The 27,442-nt window shown below is 38.9% G+C and overlaps 1 protein-coding gene across 2 annotated transcripts in view; it reads right to left on the bottom strand.

The window, feature by feature from the left end:
• Positions 1-27,442, bottom strand: part of CDKAL1 (CDKAL1 threonylcarbamoyladenosine tRNA methylthiotransferase) — a 432,576-nt gene that overhangs the window by 275,169 nt on the left and 129,965 nt on the right. For both annotated transcript variants that reach the window (XM_072853370.1, XM_072853371.1), the window contains exons 6-7: positions 25,619-25,715; positions 14,259-14,307 (exon numbers count right to left, since the gene is read on the bottom strand). In XM_072853370.1, coding sequence (XP_072709471.1) covers positions 14,259-14,307; positions 25,619-25,715 — 146 coding nt within the window. The remainder of the gene's footprint in view (positions 1-14,258; positions 14,308-25,618; positions 25,716-27,442) is intronic.

The following is a 27,442-nucleotide window of genomic DNA, read 5'->3' as shown; positions in this document are numbered from 1 at the left end:
TACAGCTACAATCTGTCCAATATTTCAGAAAAGAAAAAAAGCCTACCCTAAAAAGGAAAAGGGAGGGGGGCAAAAGGAAAGCATGAAACTATGAAGTACTACCTGAGCTACATCTAGTACAGCAAAGGAGATAACCAATTCAGATCAATTAAAAACCATTTTCAACTAAATCTCCTAACTTACACTACCAACAGCTATTTACAAAACTAATTCATCCATCAGTTAAAGTCTTTCTCCACTGTCTGTTTTGAGGAGCCATTAATTAATTTTTTAATAATGTGGCATTCATACTCGGAATTTATTTCTGTGATACAGCAACAACAGCCCGCAAATAAACAACTACTTCTGGCATACCATCTTTCTCAGGTTTTTTAAGATTCATGAAAAATCTCAATCAAAAGTGTGATCTAATGAAGAAGTAAGCGGGACTAGCCTGATATCATAATGGTTAATACTAAAAGGTGACATCATAACATCAACAGGAATTAAAAGGCATTATTTTTGCAGTTGCATTTGACAAAAATTTCATTACATCCTGCTGTGAATTTAGTAATATGGTACTTGTGCTAGTAACATTCACTAAATTATTAATTTCTATCTTTTCATGACAATAACAGCAATATCTTTGTCTCACAATACAATCAGTTATTTTCCAATCGAATGCTTCATTAAGGAGTCGCAAGCATGGCACCGTTTTATTTACTTGTGTAACAACAGCAATTGCATTATGGTAGGCATAAAAATTAAACTCGAAGCAGAGAACATTCCTTTTCGTATTTCCTAATACTGTGGTATTTGGAATAAACCAGTTTATCCATTTTTTAAATATTCAATTGCATTACTATATTAAAACTGTATTTGGATTTATGGCTGAAAATACAGTGGAATGATTTACAATATTCTTAAAACAATCAGGCTTAACAACATAACAACAAGCTACCCAAAATTTAAAATTCATACATTTAGAATTGGGGTCAAACCACCATTCTGAAGTATAAAAAAACAAAACAAAACCAACAAACCACAAAAACAGCCTGCCTCCCAATAAGTAACATCTCCAGAGCACAGCATCAGTGAAGCAAGATCTCCTCTGAATGCATACCCTCACAACGAACAGTTATGTGAATTACTGCTCTCTAATAAGAGTTTAGCTCATGCTCTCCCTCTCTCATACTGGGAGCATTAATCAAAGAGGGAAACTTTTTCAAAGGACTTCTGGAAGAAGAGTATCCTTTAGACTACGAAACTTGTCACAAATCCGTTTGAAATTTATCAAAGGAATAAAAAATAGCAAGGAGGGAGGGAAATGAAGATAATGACAGACCTGTGCAGGAGGCACAACTTTATAATCCATCTTTTCTTATGAAAACAGGAAAAAAAATAAACACTATGGTAGTCTAGAAAATCTTGTTAACCAAAAGTAGTACTAATACCTTCTTACAGATCTTTGTCTTTCAGATGTTAGACAGGTTACCATATACATTAGGGGAAAACAAAAAAAACCCAAGCAACCAAACAACAACCACACCCCCCCATGCTTAGGACACTTGCACATAGAATATAACTCACTAGAGAGCGTAAGACCTAGCCTCTCTTACCTTCAGAGACTTTCTTGATTCAGGAAAGAAACCCCAGCTCTGTGACCACCTCCCACGTGATCCACCGAATGCTAACACCCACCACAACCTCGCGCCTGAGCTCAGGAAATCTATGGCCTGTCAATCAAATATGGCAGCTACTTTTCACATGGCGCATGGCCACATATTCTTCCCATATTCCTACGGAACAACACTAAAGTTCAAGTTAGTATGAGGCCTGAAAAACCTGTGTGGCACTCACGAATAACATCCCTATACTTTTCACTCCAGACACCAGAGGATTAAAAAAAAAAAAAAAGCAGTACAGGGAGATGAGTTTTAGCAGGGAGTTTAATGCTTCCAGAAAGCAAGCAGCACATGCATATCCAACTACAGTGACATGTGCTGCAGATACACTTAATTCAATTTAAACAAACAAACAAAAAAAAACCAAACAAAAAACCAAACCAAACAAACAAACAAAAACAACACAAAAAACCCACCCCCCAAAAAACCCAACCAACCAACCCCCCCCCCCCCCCCAAAAAAAAAAAAAAAACCCAAACAACCCACCAACCCTCAGTTACAGTATTCATGACCTTAAATCCTTTTTCCCCTACTCCATACAAGGACTATTTTGTTTCATTTTAAGTAATCACTAAAGCATCTGTTTACAGCATTGTTGCTATTAATAAAACATAACTTGATAAACACTGAATCATACTTTTTCACATGCTGTAGATCTTTTTTCCCCCCATACTTATTTTTAAAAAGAACTTAAAAATAAATATTTTGTCTTCTTCAACAAGGAAAAGGCTAAGCAACTTTTTTTTTTTTAAACTAATCAGCATTAAGCCCACACCAACATCAAGCATAACAGAAAAAGCAGTTAATTTTAAATCTCATTTATGGTCTCCTTTCAAAGCTTAGAATGGGGCAAAACATTGCAATCGAGTTTTCCTTCTAAAGTATTTTACCTGAGTAAGTTACCTTCTCTCTGACTTTACAGGTTGGATAACAACCTAACTAAGCAAAAGAGGTGGCCCAGACTTAAAAGAAGTCTTTTTTGTGTGTTCTTTATTTTCTTTCTTTCTTTTTTTTAAGTTGGGTACAAAAACACTTCTGAAAACTGAGTTAATCACAGTTCTATTTCCATAAAAATGAGTGCTCTATCTCACATCACAAACGAAAACCACTCCTTTTTTGATGGCTCACTGGAAGATGCAAGCTTTGAAACACAGCTTAATGACAAACAGACCTAGTCAGGTTATACCTGAGACCCTAAACATTCTAGTCCTATAAACTTCTTCTGCCATAAAGATAACTTTTCTACTTCCACATAGTCTACCAGCAGATAAAATTCTATTAAACTGAAAAGGTTAATTAGCAGTTTAGGTCATGCTTCAGAGCAGGTTTTCACTAATTAATAGATAATTAATGCAGCTTACAATATAACAGTAGTACTAACTAAGTCCAGTGAGGAAGCTTAAAGAGCATAATCACTCACAGCAAGTGTAAATGAAATCGAGCTAGAAACTATTTAAAATTAATCAGAGCTCTCTAGTTTTCAGAACTGACTGTTTAAAATTAAACTCATCTTTACATACAAGTCAGCAGACGCAATTCACATTACTTGGCATTGTTCGCAGAGAGGATGAGGTTGGAATGAATTAATCAGGATATTAAATCCTATTGTTAGTCTAAAAAAGGGCTTTTAAATGTGTCAGTTTGATAAACCAGTGTGCAGAATGAAAATATTTTCAAGGCGTTTTCACTTGTTAAAAAGGATACAAAAAAGTAACATAATATTAATAGCATGTACATATACCTTTAATAGTAATGTATGCGCTTCACCAGCGTGATAGAGAATGCCTGATCTTGAAATACAAATATATGAAGGGAACAGGTAATGGCATTTCTTTGCCGTAAGATTATAACAACATTAAATGTGCTGTGAACCTCAGGCTACTGTCAGACCCCTGTGACCTAGACTCACAGAAGCATGTTAACGATATTAGAGTAAACAGATTCAAATTGGACTGGTATTTTGCTGGTTTGATACAAGGATAATTGAGGGGGAAGTGGCCTGGCTTAGTCATCTTTAGTTAACTTTAACAACTGCCTATCAGTGTTGCAAATATCTATCAGATATTAATAGACCTACTGTATTTCAGAAATAGTCAGCTTCGCTCAAGTCCACAGGCTGGCACCCCTCAAGTAGCTGCTGGGAAATAATGTCTACTTGAAAAATGGAAGAGGGCATCCATTGAGGGTCCCTCCCCATCCCTGCACATCCCGCTAGAGCTACACAGCGTGCCACTGAAACACAACTCCCAGCCAGACACAAAGCAGTATATTTATTTCTTAGCTGTTAGCTTCAAAGTTCAGTGCAGACATCTCAAGCAGCTCAAAAACATGAGTTTAAAGAAAATCCTCAAAGATGCAGGAAACCCCCAGCCTTGGTAGCAACAATTTCTATTGTTTTCAGCCTGTTCTGTTAGCCATTCTTTCCCTTTCCCAGTTACATCATTATACTTAGAGGTTATTCACCATTTCCTGAAAGACACTTTTTTTCCTCACAACAAGGCTGCCAGTGTACCTTTCTATACTTCCCAGCTGTCTCTCACCAACCTGTTTGATCTTCTCCAGCATCTTCAGGGAAAAGAATTAAGCACTATTTCATGTACTCTTGCACACACTTCCTTCTACCATTATTCACTTCTTAATGAATACAGAGCTTCCTTTCCTTATAACTAACGCTGGAAAAAATGGCACATGGGAGCAGTGTAGCTAAGGAAGGCAAAGCCGTACGAAGGGAAAACTAAGTAGTAAATTTCCCCAAAGAAAAACAAAAGGAAGAAATGTAAAGAACCACCAAAAGCAGTGATAAAGACTGAAAGGAGGATCAAGTAAATAAAAAAAGTGAAAGGCATTAGAAAACTTAAGTGAAACTAACAAAAACAGTCAAGAACATATTAAAGAGAAGAGAGAGCCTAAGATCAAATTAAAAAAAAAAATGTGTAAAGGCAGAAGAGGCAAATCAGGAGCTATTAAAAACTTTAACATTGGATTTATTTCCAGAGTTATGTTCTTCTAACTCTGTAACTACTGGGTAAAAACAACCTTCTAAACAAGTTATTTCGGATCTTCTGGCAGGACTAACAGAAAAAATTAGCATTCTTATATTAAGGATGTAACACAAATTGCCTAACACACTGTACAGCTAACCTGGACTGTTGCTCATATTTGAGCCCAAACCTCTTCAATTTGGAGGTGCTTTAAACCCAGACTTGGTGAGCTTGCAGTGGACAGGCAGGCTTAGAGCCTGAGCCCTGGTCCACCTCTGATGGAAGCACGCCACGTGTAGCAAGGACAAACCCTAAGCTCCTCTCCCATCTTTTCTCCCTGCCCTGCAGCACAAACAAGCTGTCCCACAGCAGACATGACTGACTGCAAAGGGATCCCTGAGCTCCCCAGAGCAATCACGTGCTGCCAGACACACACAAGTGCAGAAACAAGGACACTAATGGGCTTAGGGCTTTGCTGTGTGAATGCTCCCACCCAAACCAACCCCAGCTGGCCAGCAGCACATTAGCTACATAGTGAAAGCATCCCTGAGTGTCATCTGTGGGATTTCCTGGCTCAAGTAAATACAGGGAGCAAAGAAAAGCCAAACCTAACTGGAAGATACATGCCCTTCTCCTGGACAAGCAACTAATATAAGTTATTCCTCCTCTAGATCAGCGAAGGTGGGGATGTTCTGTAACAGTCAAATTCCTTCTTCAACTGGTATAGGCAGGAACTGGGTCCATTACAAGAGAAGGAAGAATTCAGACTAATGCTGTCAGAATTACTGATCTTTCTCTGTGTGTCACAGCATCACAGGAAAAAGCACGGCCTGGGCCAGGCAACCAGTCCCATCAGGTTGCTGATAGCAGGTGCTATGTTTGACCCAGCCTCTGCAATTCAGAACTCTTTCATAAAAAGATTGCCTTCCACCCTGTACCAACTCAAAAAAGCTTCAGGGGAAGGTGCAGGTATTACTAAGCATACAGCATATATGTTACCAGCTTGAAATATATACATCTAGTAAGCCTTGCAGTTGGAATTAGCATCCAACAACAATTCTGTTTCAGAACACTCCAGAATGCGCCATGTGTGAAGACAGGGGCTTTTTAAAATTCATTTTATTTAATTTCAAAAACAAGATATTAAATATAGTGAGGCAGTTCACAAATTTCAGAAAAAAGCTCTGCAGGTGACCCTGCTAAAATTCTTACACTGCTAAATTCTTAAAATTCTTAAACTGCTAAAATTCTTACATCACTTTCTCTCCATTAAACATACAATACCTCTTTATTCTTACAGATATAACAATATCTGTAAGCACTAAAACAGTAGAGTGCACAACTAAAACAGAAAAGGAGATCACTATTAACAAGGAATTACTGTTCATATAAAATTTTCATAGAATTAATTTAAGAATGTATGTACAAGTATTCAAGAACATTTTTGACATATCCACAGTACTTTCCTCTCTCACAACAAAAGCGCTTGAAATGCCCTATTAAGGCACTATATTTTTTTTTCAGGATTCAATAGCTTCACCCTACTTATTCTGAGATCATGTGATTTTTATTGTCTTTCTGAAAAAGTGACTAAACATTAAATCTGCTGCGAACTCAAAATGCTGGCTACAATTCAACAGCTCAGCAGGACAACACTAAGAATCGACTACAGGAAGAGTTCCCCTGACCCTCTGTCCTCACCTCTCCGAAGAAATGTGTTTGATCAGGATCAAGGATGCTGCTCAAAACCTCCGGAGATTTTGGATAGAAACTTTCAAGGAAAAGAAGTTTTGAATCAGATGAAACAGGCTGTGTTCTGAGGAAGGGAAATGCTGAAGGGTGGATTGTCAGGGCCAGCTGCAGCAGTACGAGTAACTTGCCTAATGTTTTGGGGTGTGCAGACTGAAGAGAACAAATTTAGCCCTAGAGTGAAATGCGGAGCTGAACCTATCATTGTATGCAAAAGCAAGCTTTTACTTTCATCTCTACTCCTTTGCCATCTATTTGTACTCTTCCTACGGATAACTAGATTGCACTGGTTTGAACAAGGTACCTTTGCCTTTATCAGCCATGAGAATTCTCTCACAGAGCTAAACCCAGCTGAGTCGAACTAATGTGAATAGGGCAGAAAAATAGGGAAGCTGCAAGACGGTCATTCATTGAAGGTGTGGAAAAGAGCATGTACAGGTCTGGAAGAAAAGTAATCTTCTCCGTGCACATCACAGGCTTATTTAACAACGAACAATCACAACTTTGCTACTAAGATTTTTTCATCTGTTTCCCCTCCATTGCTTGTTTTCTTCTTCTGCAGCACTATTTATCTCCCATTCAGTTTCTGTGAACAATTTACAAAATAAAGTTGTAACAATGAAAATCATAACAGGGATAGTCAGTCCTAACAGTTTTCTAAACCAAATCAAGGAAATAACTACATCAAGAAAAATAATTACAAAACCCACCTACAATCCTGGATCATCTCACACACCTAACAGTCACTGCATGCCCAAAAGCACTCGAACAGGCACAGAAAAAACTGCAATAAACTTTGATGTAAGAACAGAAACCAACTGATGGCAATGGAAATCTCTTGCCCCAGCAGATAAGATTATGTTGAGCTGCATGATTATTGATGTTTTACAAAAGCAATTAAAATCTGTCTTTGCAGAAGTAGTTTCTCCATAATTACTGTATATTCCTCATTGTGCTCTACTGCTTTCTTTAAATTACAGTCTACAAAGCTAAACTCCTAGAATTTATACTGGCACAGATAATGGTATTGCTATTTTGAACTCATTCCTTCAGTGCATCACACTTTTCCTAAGCAGTCAGGAACAGGCAATCAAAATGCAACCCAGTGCTCTGGTTGAAGTGTTCAGCTGAACGACAACCCCTTCATTTAAAACCTAAAAGGCGGGATACCTTCAAGTCAGGTCCTTCATAAGTCAATGCCTGTTGTCGAAACAGTTCTCAAATTAACAGAAGAAAAAACAAAATGCTACTGCTTTTGGTAACGACACTCTTTCCACACATAAAGCTGCTTTCTTAGTTGACAACAACAATCAATAATTATTTTTGTTTAAACAGGAATAACTTCGAAATTTCCAATCCAGGGATACAAGAAAGGGGCAGGGGGTGGCATTTACCGCATTATGCTGTTAACCTCAGCGATTAATACATACAAATGAGAGATGCAGAATCTTTTAAACACGGTCATTTCACCAAGTTACTGACAAGCTGTAGTTCTGTATATTGCCTATTGAAAACCTGATTTCACACCCCCACCCCCCCCTTTTTTTAGTCTGTCAAATACAGATAGCCCCTTGCATAAGCATAATTTTTGCTGGTAGTACCTTTACTTTTCAACAATCTCAGTTTAAAAGGCAATTCTACTAGCTAGAAATACTGTTATGGACGTAGTAGTGTTAACGGGGTGCCTGTGGCAAGGGGCTGGCAGCAGGGGGCTGCAGGGCAGCCCCTGTGAGGAGAGGGCTGCCCCGTGCCGGACACAACCGGTTCCAGCGGGCTCCAACGGCCCCACTGCAGGGCACAGCTGAGGCCCTCAGCCACCGGTGGGGGCCTCCAGGAAGGCCAGGGTAAGAAAGGGCAAAACGCTGCCTGGCAGCAAGGAAAAAAGTGTGAGAAACAGCCCTGCAAGCACCAAGGTGAGAGAAGGAGGAGGGAGAGGAGGTGCTCCAGGCACCCCAACAGAGATTCCCCTGCAGTCCCTGGAGAAGGCCACGGAGAAGCAGGTCATCCCGCTGCAGCCTCTGGACGACCACGCCAGAGCAGACAGATACACCCTGAGGAAGCCACAGCCCACGGATAGCCCGTGCAGGAGCACGGTTTCTGGCAGTAACTGCATGTAGGCTGTGGGGGACCCATGCTGGAGCAGACTGTGTCTGAAGGACTGCATCCCAGGGAGAGGATCCACACTGGAGCAGTTCTTGGAGGACTGCAGCCCGTGGGAAGGCCCCAGGCTGGAGCAGGGGAACAGCGTGGGGAAGCAGGGGCAGCAAAGAGGAGCTGTTATGGGCTGACTGCAGCCCCCATTCCCCATCCTCCTGCACCGCTGAGAGGGAGGAGGTAGAGGAGTCTGGGATGAAAGAGTGAAGCTGAGCCTGGGAAGAAGGGGGTGGGGGGAAGGTAGTTTTATAGTTTCCTCTTTGTTTCTCACCATCCTACTCTATTTTTAATCGGCAATAAATTAAATTAATTTTCCCCAAGTCGAGTCTGTTTTGTCAGTGACGGTAACTGGTAAGTGATCTCCCTGTCCTTATTGTGACCCATGAGCTTTTCCATCTTATTTTCTCCCCTGTCCTGTTGAGGAGGGGGAGCAAGAGAGCAGCTGGGTGGGGGTCTGGCAGCCAGCCAAGGTCAACCCACCACACAGTGAAATAAATAAAATAACCCATCCAAAACTGTCCCCCCCTTTCTATGTCCTTTCAAAGGACATAGAAACAGAAACAGGGATTCAGTGAGGCCACTACCCTTCCTCTGACCCTCCTCAAGCTGCACTTCAGCACAAACAGTCAGTTTCCTGACTGGAAGCCAAATGATACTTTTCCTCAAAAAGGAACTCTTGACTCCTCCAATTTTTATTCTTCATTTCGCTTGTCATCAGCTTTTTAAATCAAGGCTGTTCTTCCCACAGTCACAGAAATTGAAAAGAGAGTATTTTATTTACTGTTATCAGCAGATTATAGTGAAATCAAACAGCACATACAAATACTATTTAATATGCTGGCATTCATATACATACATACACACACACACACACCCCACTCTAAGGTAGGCAATCCAGTATAAATTCTATACTTTAGCCTACATGTAATATAGGTTCCATTTATCTGCTCATTTTCATACAGACTGACACTGAAACTATTAACAATCCATAATTACTAACCACATGAGGACAATTTAACAGTTATTAAATATTGGTTAACATTTAAACTGGGAATGGATGGGCAACATCACCAGACAGATCGACGTGACTGAAATCAAGAAAGGTTATGTGACATATAAAAGGCTCAACCCTGAAGTAATTTCCTTTGGTTGTTTTTTACAATTAAGTCTAATGACCCATTGCAAAACTATGTTTTGTGAAAGTGTTAGACAGACAATATGGACTAAACTCAATTCAACCTGTCCCCCTCATCTCCCTAAGGCCTGAGCTAAAAGCAGACTGTACACAAATACCCTGATTACATGCCTCCCACCTCCAGAAAGCTTTAATAACATGAGATTTGAGAGCTGGCATGTCTAGAAAGGGCAGGAGACACACAAATCTCTGAAGATCTAAATTCAAAACCAAGAATCACAGAATTTCTACATTAAGCAGTTAAAATTTGTCCTTTAAATTACAGAACAAATGTATTATCTTGCCTACTGTAAACTGTTTGTATCCAAGCTTGTACACATACACTGTATGTTTTTTTTTTTAAAGACAGCTTTTAAAGTGGTTCATAAAATGTTGACTTGAGCAATCACCGTAGAGATGTTCTGTGCTTCCCATCAAAGACAAATCTTCATCTTATTGGGACATGCTATGTAGCCCAAAACAGCTTTTAAATTCTGTACAGAAATTTTACTTAATGATGGAACATACCTCAATTATAATCCTGTTTTCTCCTAGCTCACAGACACTGCAACTCCTTAGCAGTACTTTCCTAACATACTATGTCATCATAACATGTTACCAGGAAACTAAGCACGTGAGTGGAAATGGGTGCCCCAATGATGTAAAAATTGCTGTAATCCAGTCTTATAATTTGGGTAATGTGCAGATGAAGCAAGGTTCACTAAACTGTTAAATCAGAGCCTTGCATGATAAAACTGTTCTGTACATCAGGAAGACTGACACACTCTGGCTACTTGATTGTGGCTGTCACTGAGAAACCTAATTCTGAGGCTGAGATTGAATTAATTTGTCTAGCTTCTAGTAGGCAGAATACAGGTTTCAGATTATAAATTACAATATTATAGTAAAAGTACCTGAAGATACTTCTAGTTAAAATACATCTTGGGACACAGTATAAATATTAATCAGACATGACCTGTGTACAAATACTGCAGTTATTACAGATCGCTTCTGGAAATGACAGTTTACCTGATAATTTACCTGATAATTAGGAAATTTCAAAGTTCCATAAGACTCGTGATAAAAGCCAGGGTGATATAAAAAGGAGACATCACAGGGTCTCTTAAAAATTCTCTTTTGGCTGTTAGTGCGATAATAAACACAAGCATCCTTCTTTGCCTTTTTATCCTTCATCAGAAAATGGAAAAGTCACATAAAAAGTGTGTAGGAGAATTATCTCAATGGAGAGTTGGGAACTGGCAATTACGCTGTTTTCAGACAGATGAGGTAAAGATCTGCTTCTTGAAACCATCTCTTGAACTAGCAGAATGACACTGTTCTGAAGAGGGTTTCCTGACAATGCCCTTAAGACTGAGAAATAAAGCTGGAAGAAACCCGTTCCTATTTAATAGAGAGTTCTAAATAATTCGAAGGAAGTTATTTTCTTTGGGAGTACAGTAAGCTTTCAACCAAATCCAACAGGGGAGCCATTTTCTTAGAAAACTAGAAAGACTATTAGGAAAAAAAAGGGGAGGAGGCAAATTCTTTGTAAAAAGTTTCCCTTTTTGTAAACCGTGCACTACAAAATTCAAGCATCCAAGAAAAATCTATGGTACCCCTTAAAAAAGGGGAACCCAAGGAAAGCTAGACTTTTAGACTTAAAACTGGCAACTAGGATAACCACCTTGGAATCTGGACAGAAAATCCAGACAACCCTGTTAGGCTGACCAATCTACAGGGACAGCTGCCCTACAGAGTGCAGATACTATGCAATTTAATCTTACTCAATTTAAATATCCAGTAGAAACATCTTTTTAAGCTTTCAATATATACATAGCTACACTATAAGAGTATACCACCCATGCAACCTTTTGATTTTCTTTTTTAAAAAAATAGGTGAGGAAAATTCTATTATACAACTATGACAGATATCCAACTTAAAACTTACTAATATCAGCTGGCTATGAATTCAGAATTTGTATTTAATCCCCTGTCCCACACCACCTCTGTCTCCTGAACCCATTTGCAGCTTCAGAAGTTGTTACTAATGATGTAGACTTATGAAGACAGAGGATAACATTTCATTTGGTTTCACATATATGAATTTAAGTTTCTACCATGCATCTATCTTACAGTATAAAATATTCTTAACCAACAGTCCTGTTATCTACAGTATTTTACTTCACTTGGATAATGAAAGTTCACGGTTAGACTTTTTCATAAAACACAGTGAAAAAGAGCTTCATATTCTTTTCCATTAGTGGAAGATGATTCCCAAACACATAAATTAATGCATTATCTTTAAACAAATTTAAATGAAAGAAATACAATTATAAGTAAAACCTCCTATTTTTATGGTTGCCTTTTGCAAAAGTAAGCCCTTATCATATGCTATGACCCTATCAACTTGTCAATTCTCTTTCCAATTGAAATTCTATTTTCAGAGAAGGGTTATAGTTGGAAGGGACCTCTGGAGGTCATCTTGTCCCACCCCCTTGATCAAGCAGGGCCACCTAGAGCCAGTTGCCCAGGACCATCTCCAGATGGTTTTTTAATATCTCCAGGAAGGGAGACTCCACAACTTCCCCAGATAACCTGTGCCAGTGCTGTCACCCTCACAGTCAAAAAGTGTTTCCTGATATTCAGAGGGAACCTCCCGTATTTCAGTCTGTGCCCATTGCCTCTGGTCCTGTGACTGGGCACCACTGAAAAGAGCCTGGCTCTGTCTTCTTGGCACCCTCCCTTCAGGTATTTACATACATTGATGAGATCCCCCCTGAGCCTTCTCTTCTCCAGGCTGAACAGTCCCAGCTCTCTCAGCCTCTCCTATGAGGAGGTACACCCCAGTCTCAGTCTCTCAACCATCCTCACGGCCCTTCGTTGGACTCTCTCTGGTATGTCTATGTCTCTCTCGCACTGGGGAGCCATTTTTGTTCATTTTTTCCAGTAAAACTTCAGAAATTCTTTGTTCCATTACCTTTTGAGAACTGAAAGAACTGGCATTATGTATGGAATTCAGCTAAGCGATTTGAATAAAAAGGAGTAAGCTAGAAAGGAAGCAAAATCTTTCCCAAAATTCACACTTTTTAGTTTAAATGTTCTTTAACATGTCCATGAACATTATTTTCCAGAATTGTATCAATATGTAAAATGCAATCTTAAAATCAATTCAATGAAAAGCATGATTTTAACAATTTCTACTAGATTGTTTGTGTTCTTTCTAGTCATATAATATTCAGTCACAATAACCTGAGTAACTATGTTATTGAAAAAGCAGTAATGTCTGGAGTCAGTGCAAATATTACAAAGCCCATTTTTGTATAGTGAGGGCATGCTGACCCAGGTTATCATCTTACTCCCTTAAGAATAAATAAAATTGAGGAAAATCAGATAGGGATCTGAAATACTGTGCTGTTGTAAAAATCATGAAGTATCCCCATTTCCAAGACATTGTCATAAACACCATGATGTTTCTGGGAAAAGAGTTTGGCTTATTTAATAACAAATAGGAATACGTTGAATATGTTTCTTCTTTGTTTGTATAGTACAGTAGGTTGTACCCCCAAAAAACAGATGCCATAAGGAAAGGACAAAGTGGGAAAACTTTGGGTTGGGAGTACGTAAGAGTACAGGTTTCATTTTTGAAAGCATTCAAAGCAATATGAAATCTTAAGGCCTTCAAACCACAAACTCTAGAAGCCATACACCACACTACACAATTCCTTGATAGAAGCTTTTTTTTTCCCTTTTAAAATTTTGCACTGTTTCTACATTTTCATGCTGTACTTCAAAGACATCATACTCCAGCATTAAAGTTACAGGCAATGTCTTGTGGACCAGACACTTGTTTATATTGAAAGTACAGCCAATTAAACTAAACCTTGTAATTTAAAGCTTCATGGAACAGTAATTTTTATGGCCTGATAAGTAATGGAGACAAACTTAGGTAACCCAGAAAGACCCAGACAAATATATTTATTTAATAGCAAATGTTTACTAGTCAGGCTGCAGAAACAATACTGTCTTTTCCCCCCTTCACTGCAAAGTACTGCATGTACACACACATGAACACAGCCAGAGAGAACAAGGAACACAGTTACAAAAGAACATTAAACCAGCGGATAACTTATCTGTCCTGCTGAGGACAGCTCAAGGAAGTGAGCCAAAACATCCGAAAAGAAGAAAACACAAGAGGACTAAACATAAGAAAGTAGAGATATAGCACTGAATTAAGATAGCACAGAAACTTTAAACAATACTCTACACCCACCTACATTGATGCAACTTAAATGATTTCTTCAAGTCTCCCCAGGATCATTTACCTATGAATCCAAAAGGCCACAGAGCTCCTGCCAGAAAAGATCTCTGAAATGACCACTTACAAAAAGCGTACACAGCAAAGTGTCACACTGCCCAAACATTTAGCTAAAGGAGAAAGCAAGCATTAGGTTGATAAAGAACATAACAGCAGCACTTCTGCCAGCTAATGCCTACATCTTTCAGGCTAGCTGCAATTATTTCAAGTGTGATGCTTACCTTTAATAGTTTCCTCCACAACTTCTACTACACGATCTATCTGCTGAACCTAAAAAAAGTCAGAAGGTCAATATCTAAGTAGTCAACAACTGGACATATTTTTATATAAACTCTTCTTTCAAAAGTATGTTCTTCTGGATGAAGGAGGAGTAAAGAGTTTGGGTCTATGTTTTTAGCCAGGTTTTTTCTGTGCATCTTGGTTCATCTGCCAAAAGCAACTTTAAAACTCACCACCTAACTTAAACCAAATTTTGTCCTCAAAAATAGCAGGTTCCTATGAGTTCAGCAAAAATCACCAAATGACTAGAAAAGAGGGACCCTAGAAAAGAGTTAAGGCCTTAACTGCTGTTCACAGTCTGTGAAAGGCAGTGGTCACCCCAGCAGTCAGCACCTGGGCGGCTCCAAGTGCCTCTAAGTGCTCCCTCTCCCCAGTCTCAACACCAAAACAGTAGATTGTAGAGAACATAACAAGAAGCTGAGGATATTCTGAGGGCAGATTACTGGGGAGAAAATTAAGGAAGTATTGCATGGGAAAGACATTGGAACATGGGAAAAAATTAAAAATACTGTGGTCATGTTTAAGGGAACAAGACATTGCCCTGGACTTACTGCAGGCAGTGGTACGAAACAGAAGGAAAAGCCCCGATGCTTTTCACAAGACAGAATAATATTTAATGACCGTCACAAAACATCTCCAACAAAGACAACAAATTTATGTTTTAGTGTTACATTTACCAACATTCACCCATAATGTGATAAATAGTTCAATTATTTCTTATTAGATAGTTTATTCTTTATTTAAAGTTAACGGCCAATATATTATAGAGATTTTGGTATATTAAGTAGAAGGAATCAGCATTAACACTGCAAAATTAAACGCTCAGAAATTCTTAAAGTTGAGATTCTTCCTCCAGCTTTCATCCAAATGGCATATTCTATGTAACGTCTACTATATATGCATGTATATGCTTAGATATATTGCAGGAAAGCCAAATACAGAAAGCCCTACTTTGCACATTTAGTTTAGTTTATAATTTTTCCACAATATTCTTTTTAAACACTGCTTCTCTAAGCTGTACATTATATGAAATAGATTTAGTATGATTTTTTTGCAGTTATTTCCTTGGAGTTTCTTTTCCAGTTTGCTTCAAAGGCAAGCAGAAAAGCACAAGTTGCAAAGGCTTCAAGAGCAGAACCCGGTCTGCAACAAGGAGCCTGGAACTTGGATCCCTTGCGTCAAAGCCATCAAGTCTCTGTGCCCTTAAACCGAGTTTGTCATTTCCTGTAAACACAAGTCTGCACAATCATCTCTATTTCACATTCATTTTCCAATCAGTTTAGTAGCAGCGAAAAAAAAGCTCATCTGTAGTTGGTGTCTGATCTAGAGTTCCCAACTGAAGTCAGTGGGAGTCTGTTCCTTTTCTTGTCTGGGTGTTGGATCAAGTCCATGTAAAACTTTTTTTTTTTTAAAAAAAAACCTTTTGAAATACAGCCTTTTCTAAACACAAATTTCTGCCACTTCAGATTTCTGAATACAGCATATTAGTCATCAATTGTAGAAATTAAGTTATTTGAAGTATCACTGATATTGGTATTTTAATAATCTTATTAAAAGATATATATTTATATCATTTTCTAGATTACAAGCATTCATATTATAGACACAAGTCAATATTTAGCAATCCACTTGTAAAGAAAGCACATATAAGCATTTGTGTGGAACACATGCATATTTACATACTTGCATACATATCCCTTTTAGATATAAGTTAAAAAATTATGACCTAAGATACTTCCATATAGACTTTCTACCTAATTTAAAAAAAAACAAACATGCAACTTTAAAACAAACATGTACACATTTACAACTATAAATACAGAGATCACAGTCTGTGCCAAATACGTTGCCTAAAATATTATTGCTACATATCTCAATACTAAACTGTTTAAGTTCATAATCATTTTAAAACAAAAGAAACCTGTTTGGTTCATAACCTGAACCACCTATGATTACTTTCTGTATTGTACATCTGGGGCATTTTTGCATAGCTCCAAACCCCCTGTTAAATAAAGATAAAGAAAAAACCCAACCAGTATACTGTATTTTCATTTTATTGGATAAATTATTCTGACTATGTCTGTCAAGAAGACGGTTCAGGTAAGTAAGTAAAGTTATAGGTCTGAGAGATAACGAGATCTGCAACTCAAAATGGATGTTTGTTCTGCCTTATATGTTATTTCTCACATTAAGTATTTTTCATTTGAGATTATTGGAAATTGTTTGGCTAAAGACCCAAGTGCTCAAGAAGAAAATATGGAATGCTTCCAATCTTCATTTATGAAGATAAAAGTATTTTAGTAAAACTGAGGTGAATCTGGAGGGAGAAGAGGGAAGCGTTTAGAGGATTCTTCTTTGGAAAAAACGGGGAAAAAAAAAAGAAAAAGAAAAAAAATCAGAGTCATGGTAATGAAATTTTCTTGGGTATACACAGGCCTGCAGGATTCCTTTGCCCAAATCTCACTAACCTTATGGATAATTCTGTTCTGCAGTGGTATCGAAGGCATCCATAAACCTTTTTGAGCAGAGACCCAATAATGTCTCCAACAGGCATCAGGAAGCCCATGAAGCACAGAGACTTAAGAATTCTTAGTGGTGTATGAAGGGAAAAGACACCATTCCTCAACGTTTCTTTGCAATGAATCTCAATAAACCAAATCTTCAGGACTGACAGCGGGTACATTACTGCTGGATGTAGTTTGTGTGCTGTACTTGGCTCCACAGATCTTGTGAGATCTTGTTTCTAGTATAAGCATGTACATGGTGGACTTTTTGTCCGTTGCAAATGGTTCTCCATTAGGACTTGGATGGAACAAAAGCTAAGGGCAGACTGGAGCAGGCAGCTGAGCAGGACTACACAAAAAAAAAAAATCCCCAACCACCACAAATCAGGGCTGAGCTGAATATAGGACAAGAACACGGGCAAGGCCCATGGGATGAAGGAGTAGCCAAAGCAGGAAACTGGCTGGTCAAAAAGCAAAGAAAAAGAAGATAGTTGTATCAAAGCATGAGGCCTGTATTGAAACAAAGACCAGGAAAAATCTTTGAGCCTTCTTGTTGGGATCAGAGCTAGGCATAAGTACAGCTCAGCAATCATATGTATCCAGCCCTTATACACACAAGGAAGACATGAGGCAATCCATGCTGGGGCTGAATCATAGAATCATTAAGGTAGAAAAGACCTCTAAGAACATCTAGTCCAACAGTCAACCCAACACCTCCATGCCTACTAAACCATGTCCCGAAGTGCCACGTCTACACGTTTTTTAACTCCTCCAGGGATGGTGACTCCACCACCTCTCTGGGCAGCCTGTTCCAATGCTTGACCACCCTTTCAGTAAAGAAATTTTTCCTAATATCCAACCTAAACCTCTCCTGATGCAACTTGAGGCTATTTCCTCTTGTCCTATCGCTAGTTACTTGGGAGGAGAGACCAACACCCACCTCACTGCAGCCTCCTTTCAGGTAGTTGTACAGAGCAATAAGGTCTCCTCTCAGCCTCTGCTTCTCCAAGCTGCAGGTCACTCCTGAACACCCAAATGCGAGCCAGTCACATTTCAAACCATGTGCATCCCAGGACACCCCAGCACTCCGCTGAGAGACAGAAGCCCTAAGCTCTCCAACTAAGCACCAGTAATCAGCAAGAGGAGTGTAGAAATGCACACATGGTCCATTTGTCATCAAAGACAGACCTCAGTTCCCTTTGTAGTGTCACAATCACATTCAACAGATGACTGCTAGGTGTAAACAGCCCAAAGACGTGCTTGTAATGTGCTATGTCTGCAGTCTCACAGGAGGTGATCTGTGAGTGCAGATAGACATGCATGTTGAGGATGGTCACACAAATTCTTCCAAGCTCTCAGACATGATCCAAGTTGTCTCAGAACCAGTATTAACATCCTGAAACTGTTTTGTAGGAGATAGACTCTGGAAAAAACATAACCTCTAAGAGAGCTCCTATAAACTCTGAATACTCTTATCTGGCAGTTAAGTGAGAGGTTGCACATTTACCCCGAGATTTTGTACTCTGTAGAAGTCAGTGAGCCTCAGACCAAAGAAAGCTGTCTAGAAAAATGCATCCATGAACCTATCATGAAAGTAAGAGAAACTTCCTGATATTCTCTTCAGGGAAGTACCAAGACCTCTGCAAAGACCCTGCATTGTCACCTGGGAAGACAAAACCTCGTACAAAATTTACAGTGAAATAAATATACTTCCAGTTTAATGCATCCACTGAAATACAGAGAGAAGCATTTTGTGGGCACAGATACTTGGACCAATCTGTTTCTGAAGTGATAGGACCAACACAAAACAGGAGAGATGGTCTTCAGATGTCCCTTACAACCAAAGCTGGGTAAAAAGTGCTAAACTTCATAAATGCAAGCAGTTAGCTCTTCTTAGTGAAGATATCCAATGTCTTAATGGTCTTTCCTGAGAGAGAAGCCTCTGCATGCTTCTCTCTGTGGCTGCAGCCATGAGAAGAAAATAGAGGGTGATTGTGAAAACAAACAATTCATGAATGTCCAATATTTTCTGGAGGACACAGACTGCCTTTTAATGGAGTCTGCTACATGGGCATCTAAGGCACCACAGAAAAGCTGTTTCATTCAAGCTGCACCACTGAAGAAGCTGAGGAATGACCTGGCCCACCTATGTATTGCAAAAAAGGTGGGAATGCATAAGGCTTCCTGGCAGTCTATATGATAAAAGAAAAGGTATTCATTTTCTCTCTTTTTAATACAGCCCCAGAGATAATTTCAGATGGAGTCAGCAGCAGGAAGCATATTTACACCAGAGGCACACTGCCCTTTGCCAACTGTCACGGTGCTTGTGCTTTCTGGAGTTATGCCACTGCCTGTTAGATAATGGCTATTCTGGTCCCATTTGAAGAGGATTAAATCCTACAAAGCAAGCATTTCAGTTCCTTCAGAAAATATCTCCTTATTTTGTTACTTGAACTTTCTCTATCCCAGAAGAGAGTGCCTACCAGGTGATGGAAAAAAAAAAAAAAAATCACTGTACGAGTTGGGAAGCATCTTGACATTCAAATCGGCAGTTTCCCTCAAATTATCTCTGATTGTTAGTGCAGTGACACCTCAACACATGTGAGTGTAGAATACATCACACTCTTTGTTGTCTCCAAATTAATAAGATCACAGAATAATTTCTATGTCTGACATGCCATTTCTTGTAAGTGGTCACAAGGGATCCACATCACCTGGCTGACGACTGCTGTTTCTGCTGGGGGACTGGGATTAACCTGGTAGAGTCAGCAGCAAATAAAAATGAACCAGAGCCAAAGCATGAAATCTGACACTTGCCACCAGTGACCGTCTTCCGGCCAAGAAGTTTGTGGTTTCACCCTCTGACGAGTCTCAGCTCTCACAGCTACTGACCCAGTTACCACCGCTGCTTAAAAATGGCAGCTAGGTCCTTGTCACAGCCAGGCTTCTCAGGGACCCTCCCCCAGAGTGGATGCAGTTGCTCCCCACAGCCTGCTTCCTTTCAGCATGGAAGGAAACATCTTTCCAGGCCACAGAAGGTCTGAAGGTTAAAGCTTCTCTGATGTTGACAGGACAGTGACAACTCTCTCAAGAAATTACTCCCAGAGCCTCCCCCGACTGCCCTTCCCTTGGCACAGTGACTGAGTTTCCCAGAGAGAGAAATTTCTCAGAGGTAACACAAGCAATGTGTAAGCACCTCAAGTATCAGAAAGTGACCATCATCAAAAAAAAGATCTTGAAGCCAGTGAAGGAGGGACAAAGACCACAAAAACTGAAGACTAGAAATTTTTATTGAAAAAACACTGCAAAACAAAAGAAACCTTAGCCGATGGCTGAGAGAAACTGAGGACAGGGTACCCACAATACAGGAAGGGGCAGCAGCTTGCTTGCACAGCATGAGGCTACTGCTGAAGCAATCATCATCAGCACTCAGCTGCTTATGAACACCCCAGGAGTGACCATAAGTATATATACATAACTACTTGAAGTAAAACAATCTTTTTCTCTCATCTAGGGAAAACCCTACACATCTTTGATTTTCATTCACACAGATAAGAAACAAATCAGTTAATACATAGATAAAATAATCTTAGGCAATTACAGCCCGCGATTTGTAATGCTAAAGATTTTAACTCCAGTTCACCAACTCTCAGTTTCATCTCACCTTGCTTAGGCAGCTCTGTCAGATGCTGGATGTTAAAAGCCTACTCAGCCTATCCCCTCTCTAAAGCCAGTAAAAGGGAAACATATGGCTTCAAAAGTCACTTCAGATCTTCTAAAAATCTAAATTATCTTAGAGATAATTATCTTAGTTGACCATAAAGGCAGCTGAGCAAAACAGACTCTCAAATTACAGCACTTAGGGAGCATAAATCCAGGCCTTAATACATAACTTCAAAAGGCATGTGACTAGCCACTTTGTCTTCAGAGGGATAACATCTGTGTTTAAAACCTTTGCTGACAACACTGACCACAGTAATGGGCAATATTCTGGTTTAGGAAGGTATTCTGAGAGCAGGCGCTAAACAAACTTTAAAGGGAAGGAGACTACCCCAGAAAAGCACGTAACCTGATTTTCATTGCTAAACACTGATGCAGCTGAACTATAATTCTTACCTAAATTATTTCCTACACCTTTTGATTCATAGGACAGTATGTAACTGCTGTGGGAATGAATAGTTTCTATTTGCATGTCCAATTTTCAGTTTAAAAGCAGGTGCTTAAGTGCAATTCTTTCCTGACCTTCCAGGTTCAAGCGTCATATCTGAATATCAGCATGGCAATTCGAAAGCCAAAGCCAACCAGCTGAGAGGTACTGACTGAGCTTGAATTTTGCATGAAATAATTCTTGGCCATAAGTTACAGAACAGTGTGCACCTGTTCCCAGGCTTTCAGCATGCTTTCCAAGAAGTTCTGCTAATTCAAATCATTCAAAATAAAATTCCATCAAATCTGTCTTTCATGAAGTACACACTGGATATTTGCATTTATGCAAGGCTCCAGTTTAAGGGAAGCAGAGAGGCTTTCAATCTTTAATGCAGTCTGACCTTACAAACACTGCAGGGTAGGGAATTATCATTATCTCTGTTTTGCAAACATCATTGAAACTTGTATGAACAGAACATCAGAAATATCATACATAATATCATCCTCATTTAGGACACCAAAGCAGTAGGGATGTCCAGGCATTTGGCATCTTTGTAAGGTTACACTGATGTTCTCTCACAATGGCACTGTTAAAGCTCTGCTCACTGAAGGGTTTTACAAACAGAGAACTAAGGCACATTAAATTTAAAAGTGTAAACCAATTATAGATGTACAGCTTGAGAAGTCAAATGCCTATTTTTTGTAACGTACTTAGCATTTTTTATACTGAACCATCTACTTTATAGCAGCGCTCCTACTGTTACATGCTGCTACTGGGAGTGTTCGCACTTCCACTAACCACACTCCACAGTTTCAAACTGGATATTAAAAAAATTCCCTAATGCTTGCTTATAGAGTAGAACAGCCACAGGAAAGGGTTATTTGGAGGTCAGGGGAATGCAGAGAGCCCCTGCAGAGAGGTTTTCATGGCTACATGTTTCTCCTGGAAGCAGTGGCTTCAGGCTCATCTTGGCCAAAGAGCCCGCAGTAACTCTAGCATGCACAGGACCTGCACCTTCTGACTCGGAGCCTAGCAGCAGAGGGGGGATTACAGCCTTGGCAACACCAGATATATTTTGTGCAGATGAAAGAATGGGCTGAAATTATTCCCTTAGGAAATGGGTGTACGGCAGAAGACAACAGACAACTGGTCTTTGATGCTAGACGTTACATTGGGAAAGACGGGGAAGGAAGGAGAATTGGGGTTGACATTCTCATTCAGGAAGTGAGGAGATGCACTCATCTGTGGAGCTATTGTATGCCTTTAACGGGATACATATGCGCATTAGGCCCCATGCTTTCAGCATGTCTAGTAAGTCTGATGATTCTAAGGTACAGATACACAGAGCTTGCGAAGCATCTTAAGACCTATGAACCCACAGCAAACTGGTCAGGGGTTCCAACACACAGCATCATTGGGACACCAAATACCTTAGAACTCCAGACAAGTGTCAAAAAAACCCAAAACACCTCACCCCATTCCAATGGTTCAACTTACCACTGGGAACAAGGGTTTTGCATGCCCTTGTATGCAACTCAGGAAGTGAGGAAACACTACAGTTACCTACAGCCATTCATGAGTCCCAGAACGTAGCCTGTCTGATAAATCTTTCATTCCCCCTTGTCCTTCCCTTCCTTTCCTCTATAATCCCCTCAAAAGAATCAGCATAGACAAAATCATATATCCTTCTCTTTAGCAACTTACAATGAAAAGTGAGGGACAACTCTAAGAGAGTTGATTTCTCTTTGCAATATCATATGTGCACTTGAGTTTGAAGTGGATACACTACTCCAAACATAAAGCAGTAAGCTTTGGAAACCACCTGGATGTAAATGGCTGGGAACCTATGTAATGCATCATTATGTGTTTTCGTGTCCACTGCATATGTGGCAGGTTTACTACTACCCAGAGCTTCCCCCTTCCAGAAAACAGCTCCTTTACCTTGCCATGTTCTGTTATAGTTTGCCTTATATACAGCCTATGGCAACAACCCAGCCCACATTATTTTTAAAAAGTGGCAATGACTTTAAAGAAACACAAAGGCACAGTAACATCAGAAACTATAGCAGGGATGCGAAGTTGCCCTTCCTTTCCTTCTGCCCAAATTAAGGAATAAGTAAAGAACAGGGGAAGTTCAGTCGTGTATTTCTCAAGTGCAGATCAAAACAAGCCCTGAGTTACTAGAATTTCTCTAGTGGTTACATCGCAACTTCTTCCTCCGTCATAACAACATGAGCAGAAGAGCCCTCTGACACACTCTGCCTTCAGAAAGCCGCCCCAAGGGAGTTATAATTGCTGGTAAATAACCACATTCTCAGACAACACTGTTCTTCGGGGAAAAAAAAAAAAAGCAGAGCTTACATAAGCAACAATAAATCAACTATATCTCTCAGCCAAGTTGAAGATGAGACCAACCTGGTGGTAAAGCAAGATCTCCAAAACTGTACTCTTAATGCTTACAATTTTAAAGCAGAATCAATATCCTACTGCCAACAGAACATTTTCTATTTCTCAATTCTGTCAAAACTGCCTTTTAAAACATTTTGCAATAGTAGGATAACAACTCTTATCCTTTAAATACAGTCACCCGATCACACACACTCTGTAAAACAAGAAGAAAATCTTAAATACACAAATGAAAACATGGACAATATCTGCTCTTAGCTTTGCTTCTGTTAATAGTTATGCCAAAAATTTAAGACCTTTCTGAGCTGAAGCATCTATTACTTAAAGCACAGTAAATTTTACCACGGCAATGACAGTTAGAAGACAGTGTCCTTATTGTGAAGATCACATTTCAGTATTTTCAGGTCCAATTCAAAAGTACTTGGGAACACTGCATTAACAGCCTAATTCAACTCCTAACAGAAATATTTCTGTAATAAATACAAAACTACAAATATTTTTCACTAAGCATTGGTTCTAGGTACCAAAATGAAGATGAAGAGGCTAATTTTCAGAAATTACATGTTACCTAAAAAGGAAAGTTTAAAAAAAAAAAAAGGAAATAAGAAAATAATTATTAAAAAAACCCCTCAAACTTCAGGTCCCTCAAGTTTCCCAAGTTAAATTCACCAAAACTGAAACGTCAAATTACAGTCTTGGTCAAAGGATAGTGACTCATTTTTTTCACTCTGTCTTCATATATGTAGATATCATTATATTCACTATAACAACCAGTTACAGATCACATAACTATGTCATCTCTGAGCAAAGAGGAAATCCATTCACCATTTTTTTTTTTTCCTATCCTGCTGCACAGAGTAAGCTGCACTTAATTAGTCAGAGTCTTAGAGATGACAGAGCATCACAGTTCTCTTGCGTATATTTGTGTAAAGTAAGACTGCAGACTGGTGGTCTTCCTTTAAACTGTAACTACCAATGCACTATCATCTATACAGAATAGTGTGGCATTTTACAGCCCCTGAATATCATTTCTGGGCACTGAGTTAATTTATAGGCATTAACACAGCTGAGAATGGCAGCTGGGAAAAAATTGGGAGATAAAACATTTTGAGTGACAGCAGTAATTAATTAAAAATTCAAATAGCACAAAGTCCATCTTTACAAAGAATTCCAATAAATCAGTTAATGAAGCCATCTTCTTCCTAACTCCCAACAAACTGTTATTTTACTTCTAAATTACTTTGAACAACTGCATCTTGTATGATCTTCTAATGCAAGTGAAAGCTTTGGAACATTTTTGTTGTTGTTTTTCCCATAAAATCTTAGTTTCAACCTGAATTCATGACACTGAAGTGGAAACACGTTGACCTCTTTACATTTTTAACGCAGATATGATGCTGCACATTCATCTGCTCTGACTTAATGTAATACAGGACAGCTTCACTGTAATTCTCACACACCGAATCCAATGACAGTGCTTCAACTCAAACATGCCTTTTACAAATTCATCCAGTTTTAATCTAAAGGCTTGAACAATGAAGAATCTTTGTCAGCTTGTGCTTTGACTCCTGGATTTTCATTACTATTTTGCAAAGGTGATTCAATTATACAAGTAGCACTTCATCCCACAGGATACTGAAGACACTTTACTAACTGAATGAAATCAAAAGCTCTCTGGTTACCTCTTCAAGGTAAAGCTTGGTAACTGTGTAACAACTCAGTCACAGGTGGATTTAACTCTTTAAACTGCCTCAAATTTAAACAAAATAATCATTGCTATTTGCCATTCTGCTTAATACAGTGAAGCAAAAAAAACAACCACCAAACCCTCAGCTGTGTCTGTGTAGTTCATATGCTCTAGACTTTTACACTTCTTCCACTGATTTTAACAAAGAGTGTATTTCTTTGTCTTAAAGCAAAAAACCTGTGATATTTTGAAGAATATGGTAATGGATATCTTCATCATCCTGGATGAAGCCTGAATATTTTCAGGCTACAAAGGGCACTGGAACTCAGTTACACTAACAGTATCCCTTTATCTTCTCCCCTTGTGCCACAACCAAACCAAATCACCCTGGATGCCAGAAGGCTTAAGTACTGTATAATGCAAGACGACTAACAGGGGGGGTTACCAAGCTTCTCTGCTGCTTTTTCCAAGAGAAAGGCAACAAGGTCTAAATATTGACAATGACCTGTTTAAAACATTTATGAAAACCTTTGGTTTCTAACTGATAAAGATACATACCCCTATAATACTCAAGCCTTTCAGGTAGTCCTGACGAGGTTGGGCTTGTGGCACACAGCCTGCTAGAACCACTTTCTTCTTCCCTTCTTGGGCTTTCCTAAAGAAGGACAGACAGACAGTGTGTTAATATTTTCAAAATTGATAATTTTCAACTTCAAAGTAGTCATATTGTGCATGTGACACAGGAGAGCAGCCACAATGAAAACATTCCCAAATCAGAAGCAACTTGTACACATTTGAACCTCAGAAACCAAACAAACCAACACACCAAGAGCACCCCATATGAAGCTATCAGGCTACAGCACACGTGGCTCAGTTTGGGAAGTATCTACAGAGACCATTAACACTGTGTATCTTCGACAAAAGTACAACCTTGAAAGCCCTAATCAAGTTCAGTTAACCTTTATTTGCCACAATGATAGCAGAGAATCTGGTCAAGAAAGATGGGACAGAGATATTAAGTGCAATTCAAGAAAAGTTACACAGAATGCAAGGGACAGCCTATGCAGATAGGAACCGCTAGCTCAGAACATAAGCATTTATGTAACACCAGTCAGAAATGACCAGTTACATCAGTCTTCTCATGTTTACTTAAAAATGTTTATTTACTTCTAAATGTGCATTTACTTAAAAATGTTTAAGTAAATGTTTACTTAAAATCATACTAAGCATTTTCAAGCTTTAACTGCTTGCCTTTAGCAGAGAAACATTTATCTGGGTATTAACTTACATAATTCCTTAGCTTTGATGCTACCTTAGCACCAAGTAGGAAACCAAAACACTAAGATTAAATGGTTAACACTGTTCATTTAGTTAGTAATATTTTGACTCACTTTGAATTCAACACTGAATATCAAGCCATCACTGAATCTTGAAACTACAGGAAGCCCTGAACAAAACTATCAGCTGCATACAAAACAGTGAGATGCAAAACCTGCTTATGTTCATTAAACTTTGAAGATCATCCATTAACACATTAACCCAACACAACTACTGCATCATAATGTGCAAAACAGTAAAGAAGAGAAGCACTGAATAATTTTAACAGATTTGCTAGGTCTGACATATTATGGGGTTGCTCTAAGAACTATCTTTCACAGTTGCATGCTGTATCACAACCTCCTGATAGACTTCTGTCAAATTGGAACCTTGCAAATCCGTATTTTCTCCAGCAATATATGCATTCATGAAGTGTTTACTGTTATGTTGGAACAGGCTAAGACATGTCATAACATTTTTCAGAAAAATTATCCAAAATACACAATTGCTTAGACAATTTTATACTCCTGAGCTTGCTTGAGCTGTCTCCAAGCTGAATGCACTAGAGAAAGTGATGTTCAACAAGCACAAGGATGCTACACTGAGCATCTGGAGACCTCCAGCAAATGCAAATTTAATGAAGAAAAAAAAACCAGACTGGTGTCACACACAGTTCCACTACTCACAGTTTTCACTTCATACTCATAATATGGACAAATTTATTTACAAATTATAGCTCAAATGAAATGTCACAAGAAGACACAAATTGTCATATTAAAAGAGATCACAGGCCATCTTGCCAAATACCTTGTGTTGGTTGCTGCACTAAAATGAGGTATTTCAAAGGAAAAAATTAAATATCCTATACACAGACAAGTGTGAAATAACAGGAAAATGTATTGCATCCATTACCTCATATCTATTATACATGCAGCAAATCTCTATAAAATATTCAATTTTGGTTTAGTGGGACTTTCAGGAAATCTTCAGACATTCATCATACAGAGCCTCACTGGTCCTCTACTTGCATGCTAAGGTGTATAATATGAATGCAAATCCTTTCAT

The sequence above is a fragment of the Ciconia boyciana genome, chromosome 2, assembly GCF_034638445.1.
Source record: "Ciconia boyciana chromosome 2, ASM3463844v1, whole genome shotgun sequence".
In the NCBI taxonomy this organism is placed as follows: domain Eukaryota; kingdom Metazoa; phylum Chordata; class Aves; order Ciconiiformes; family Ciconiidae; genus Ciconia; species Ciconia boyciana.
This window is presented reverse-complemented; position numbering and strand designations above follow the sequence as displayed.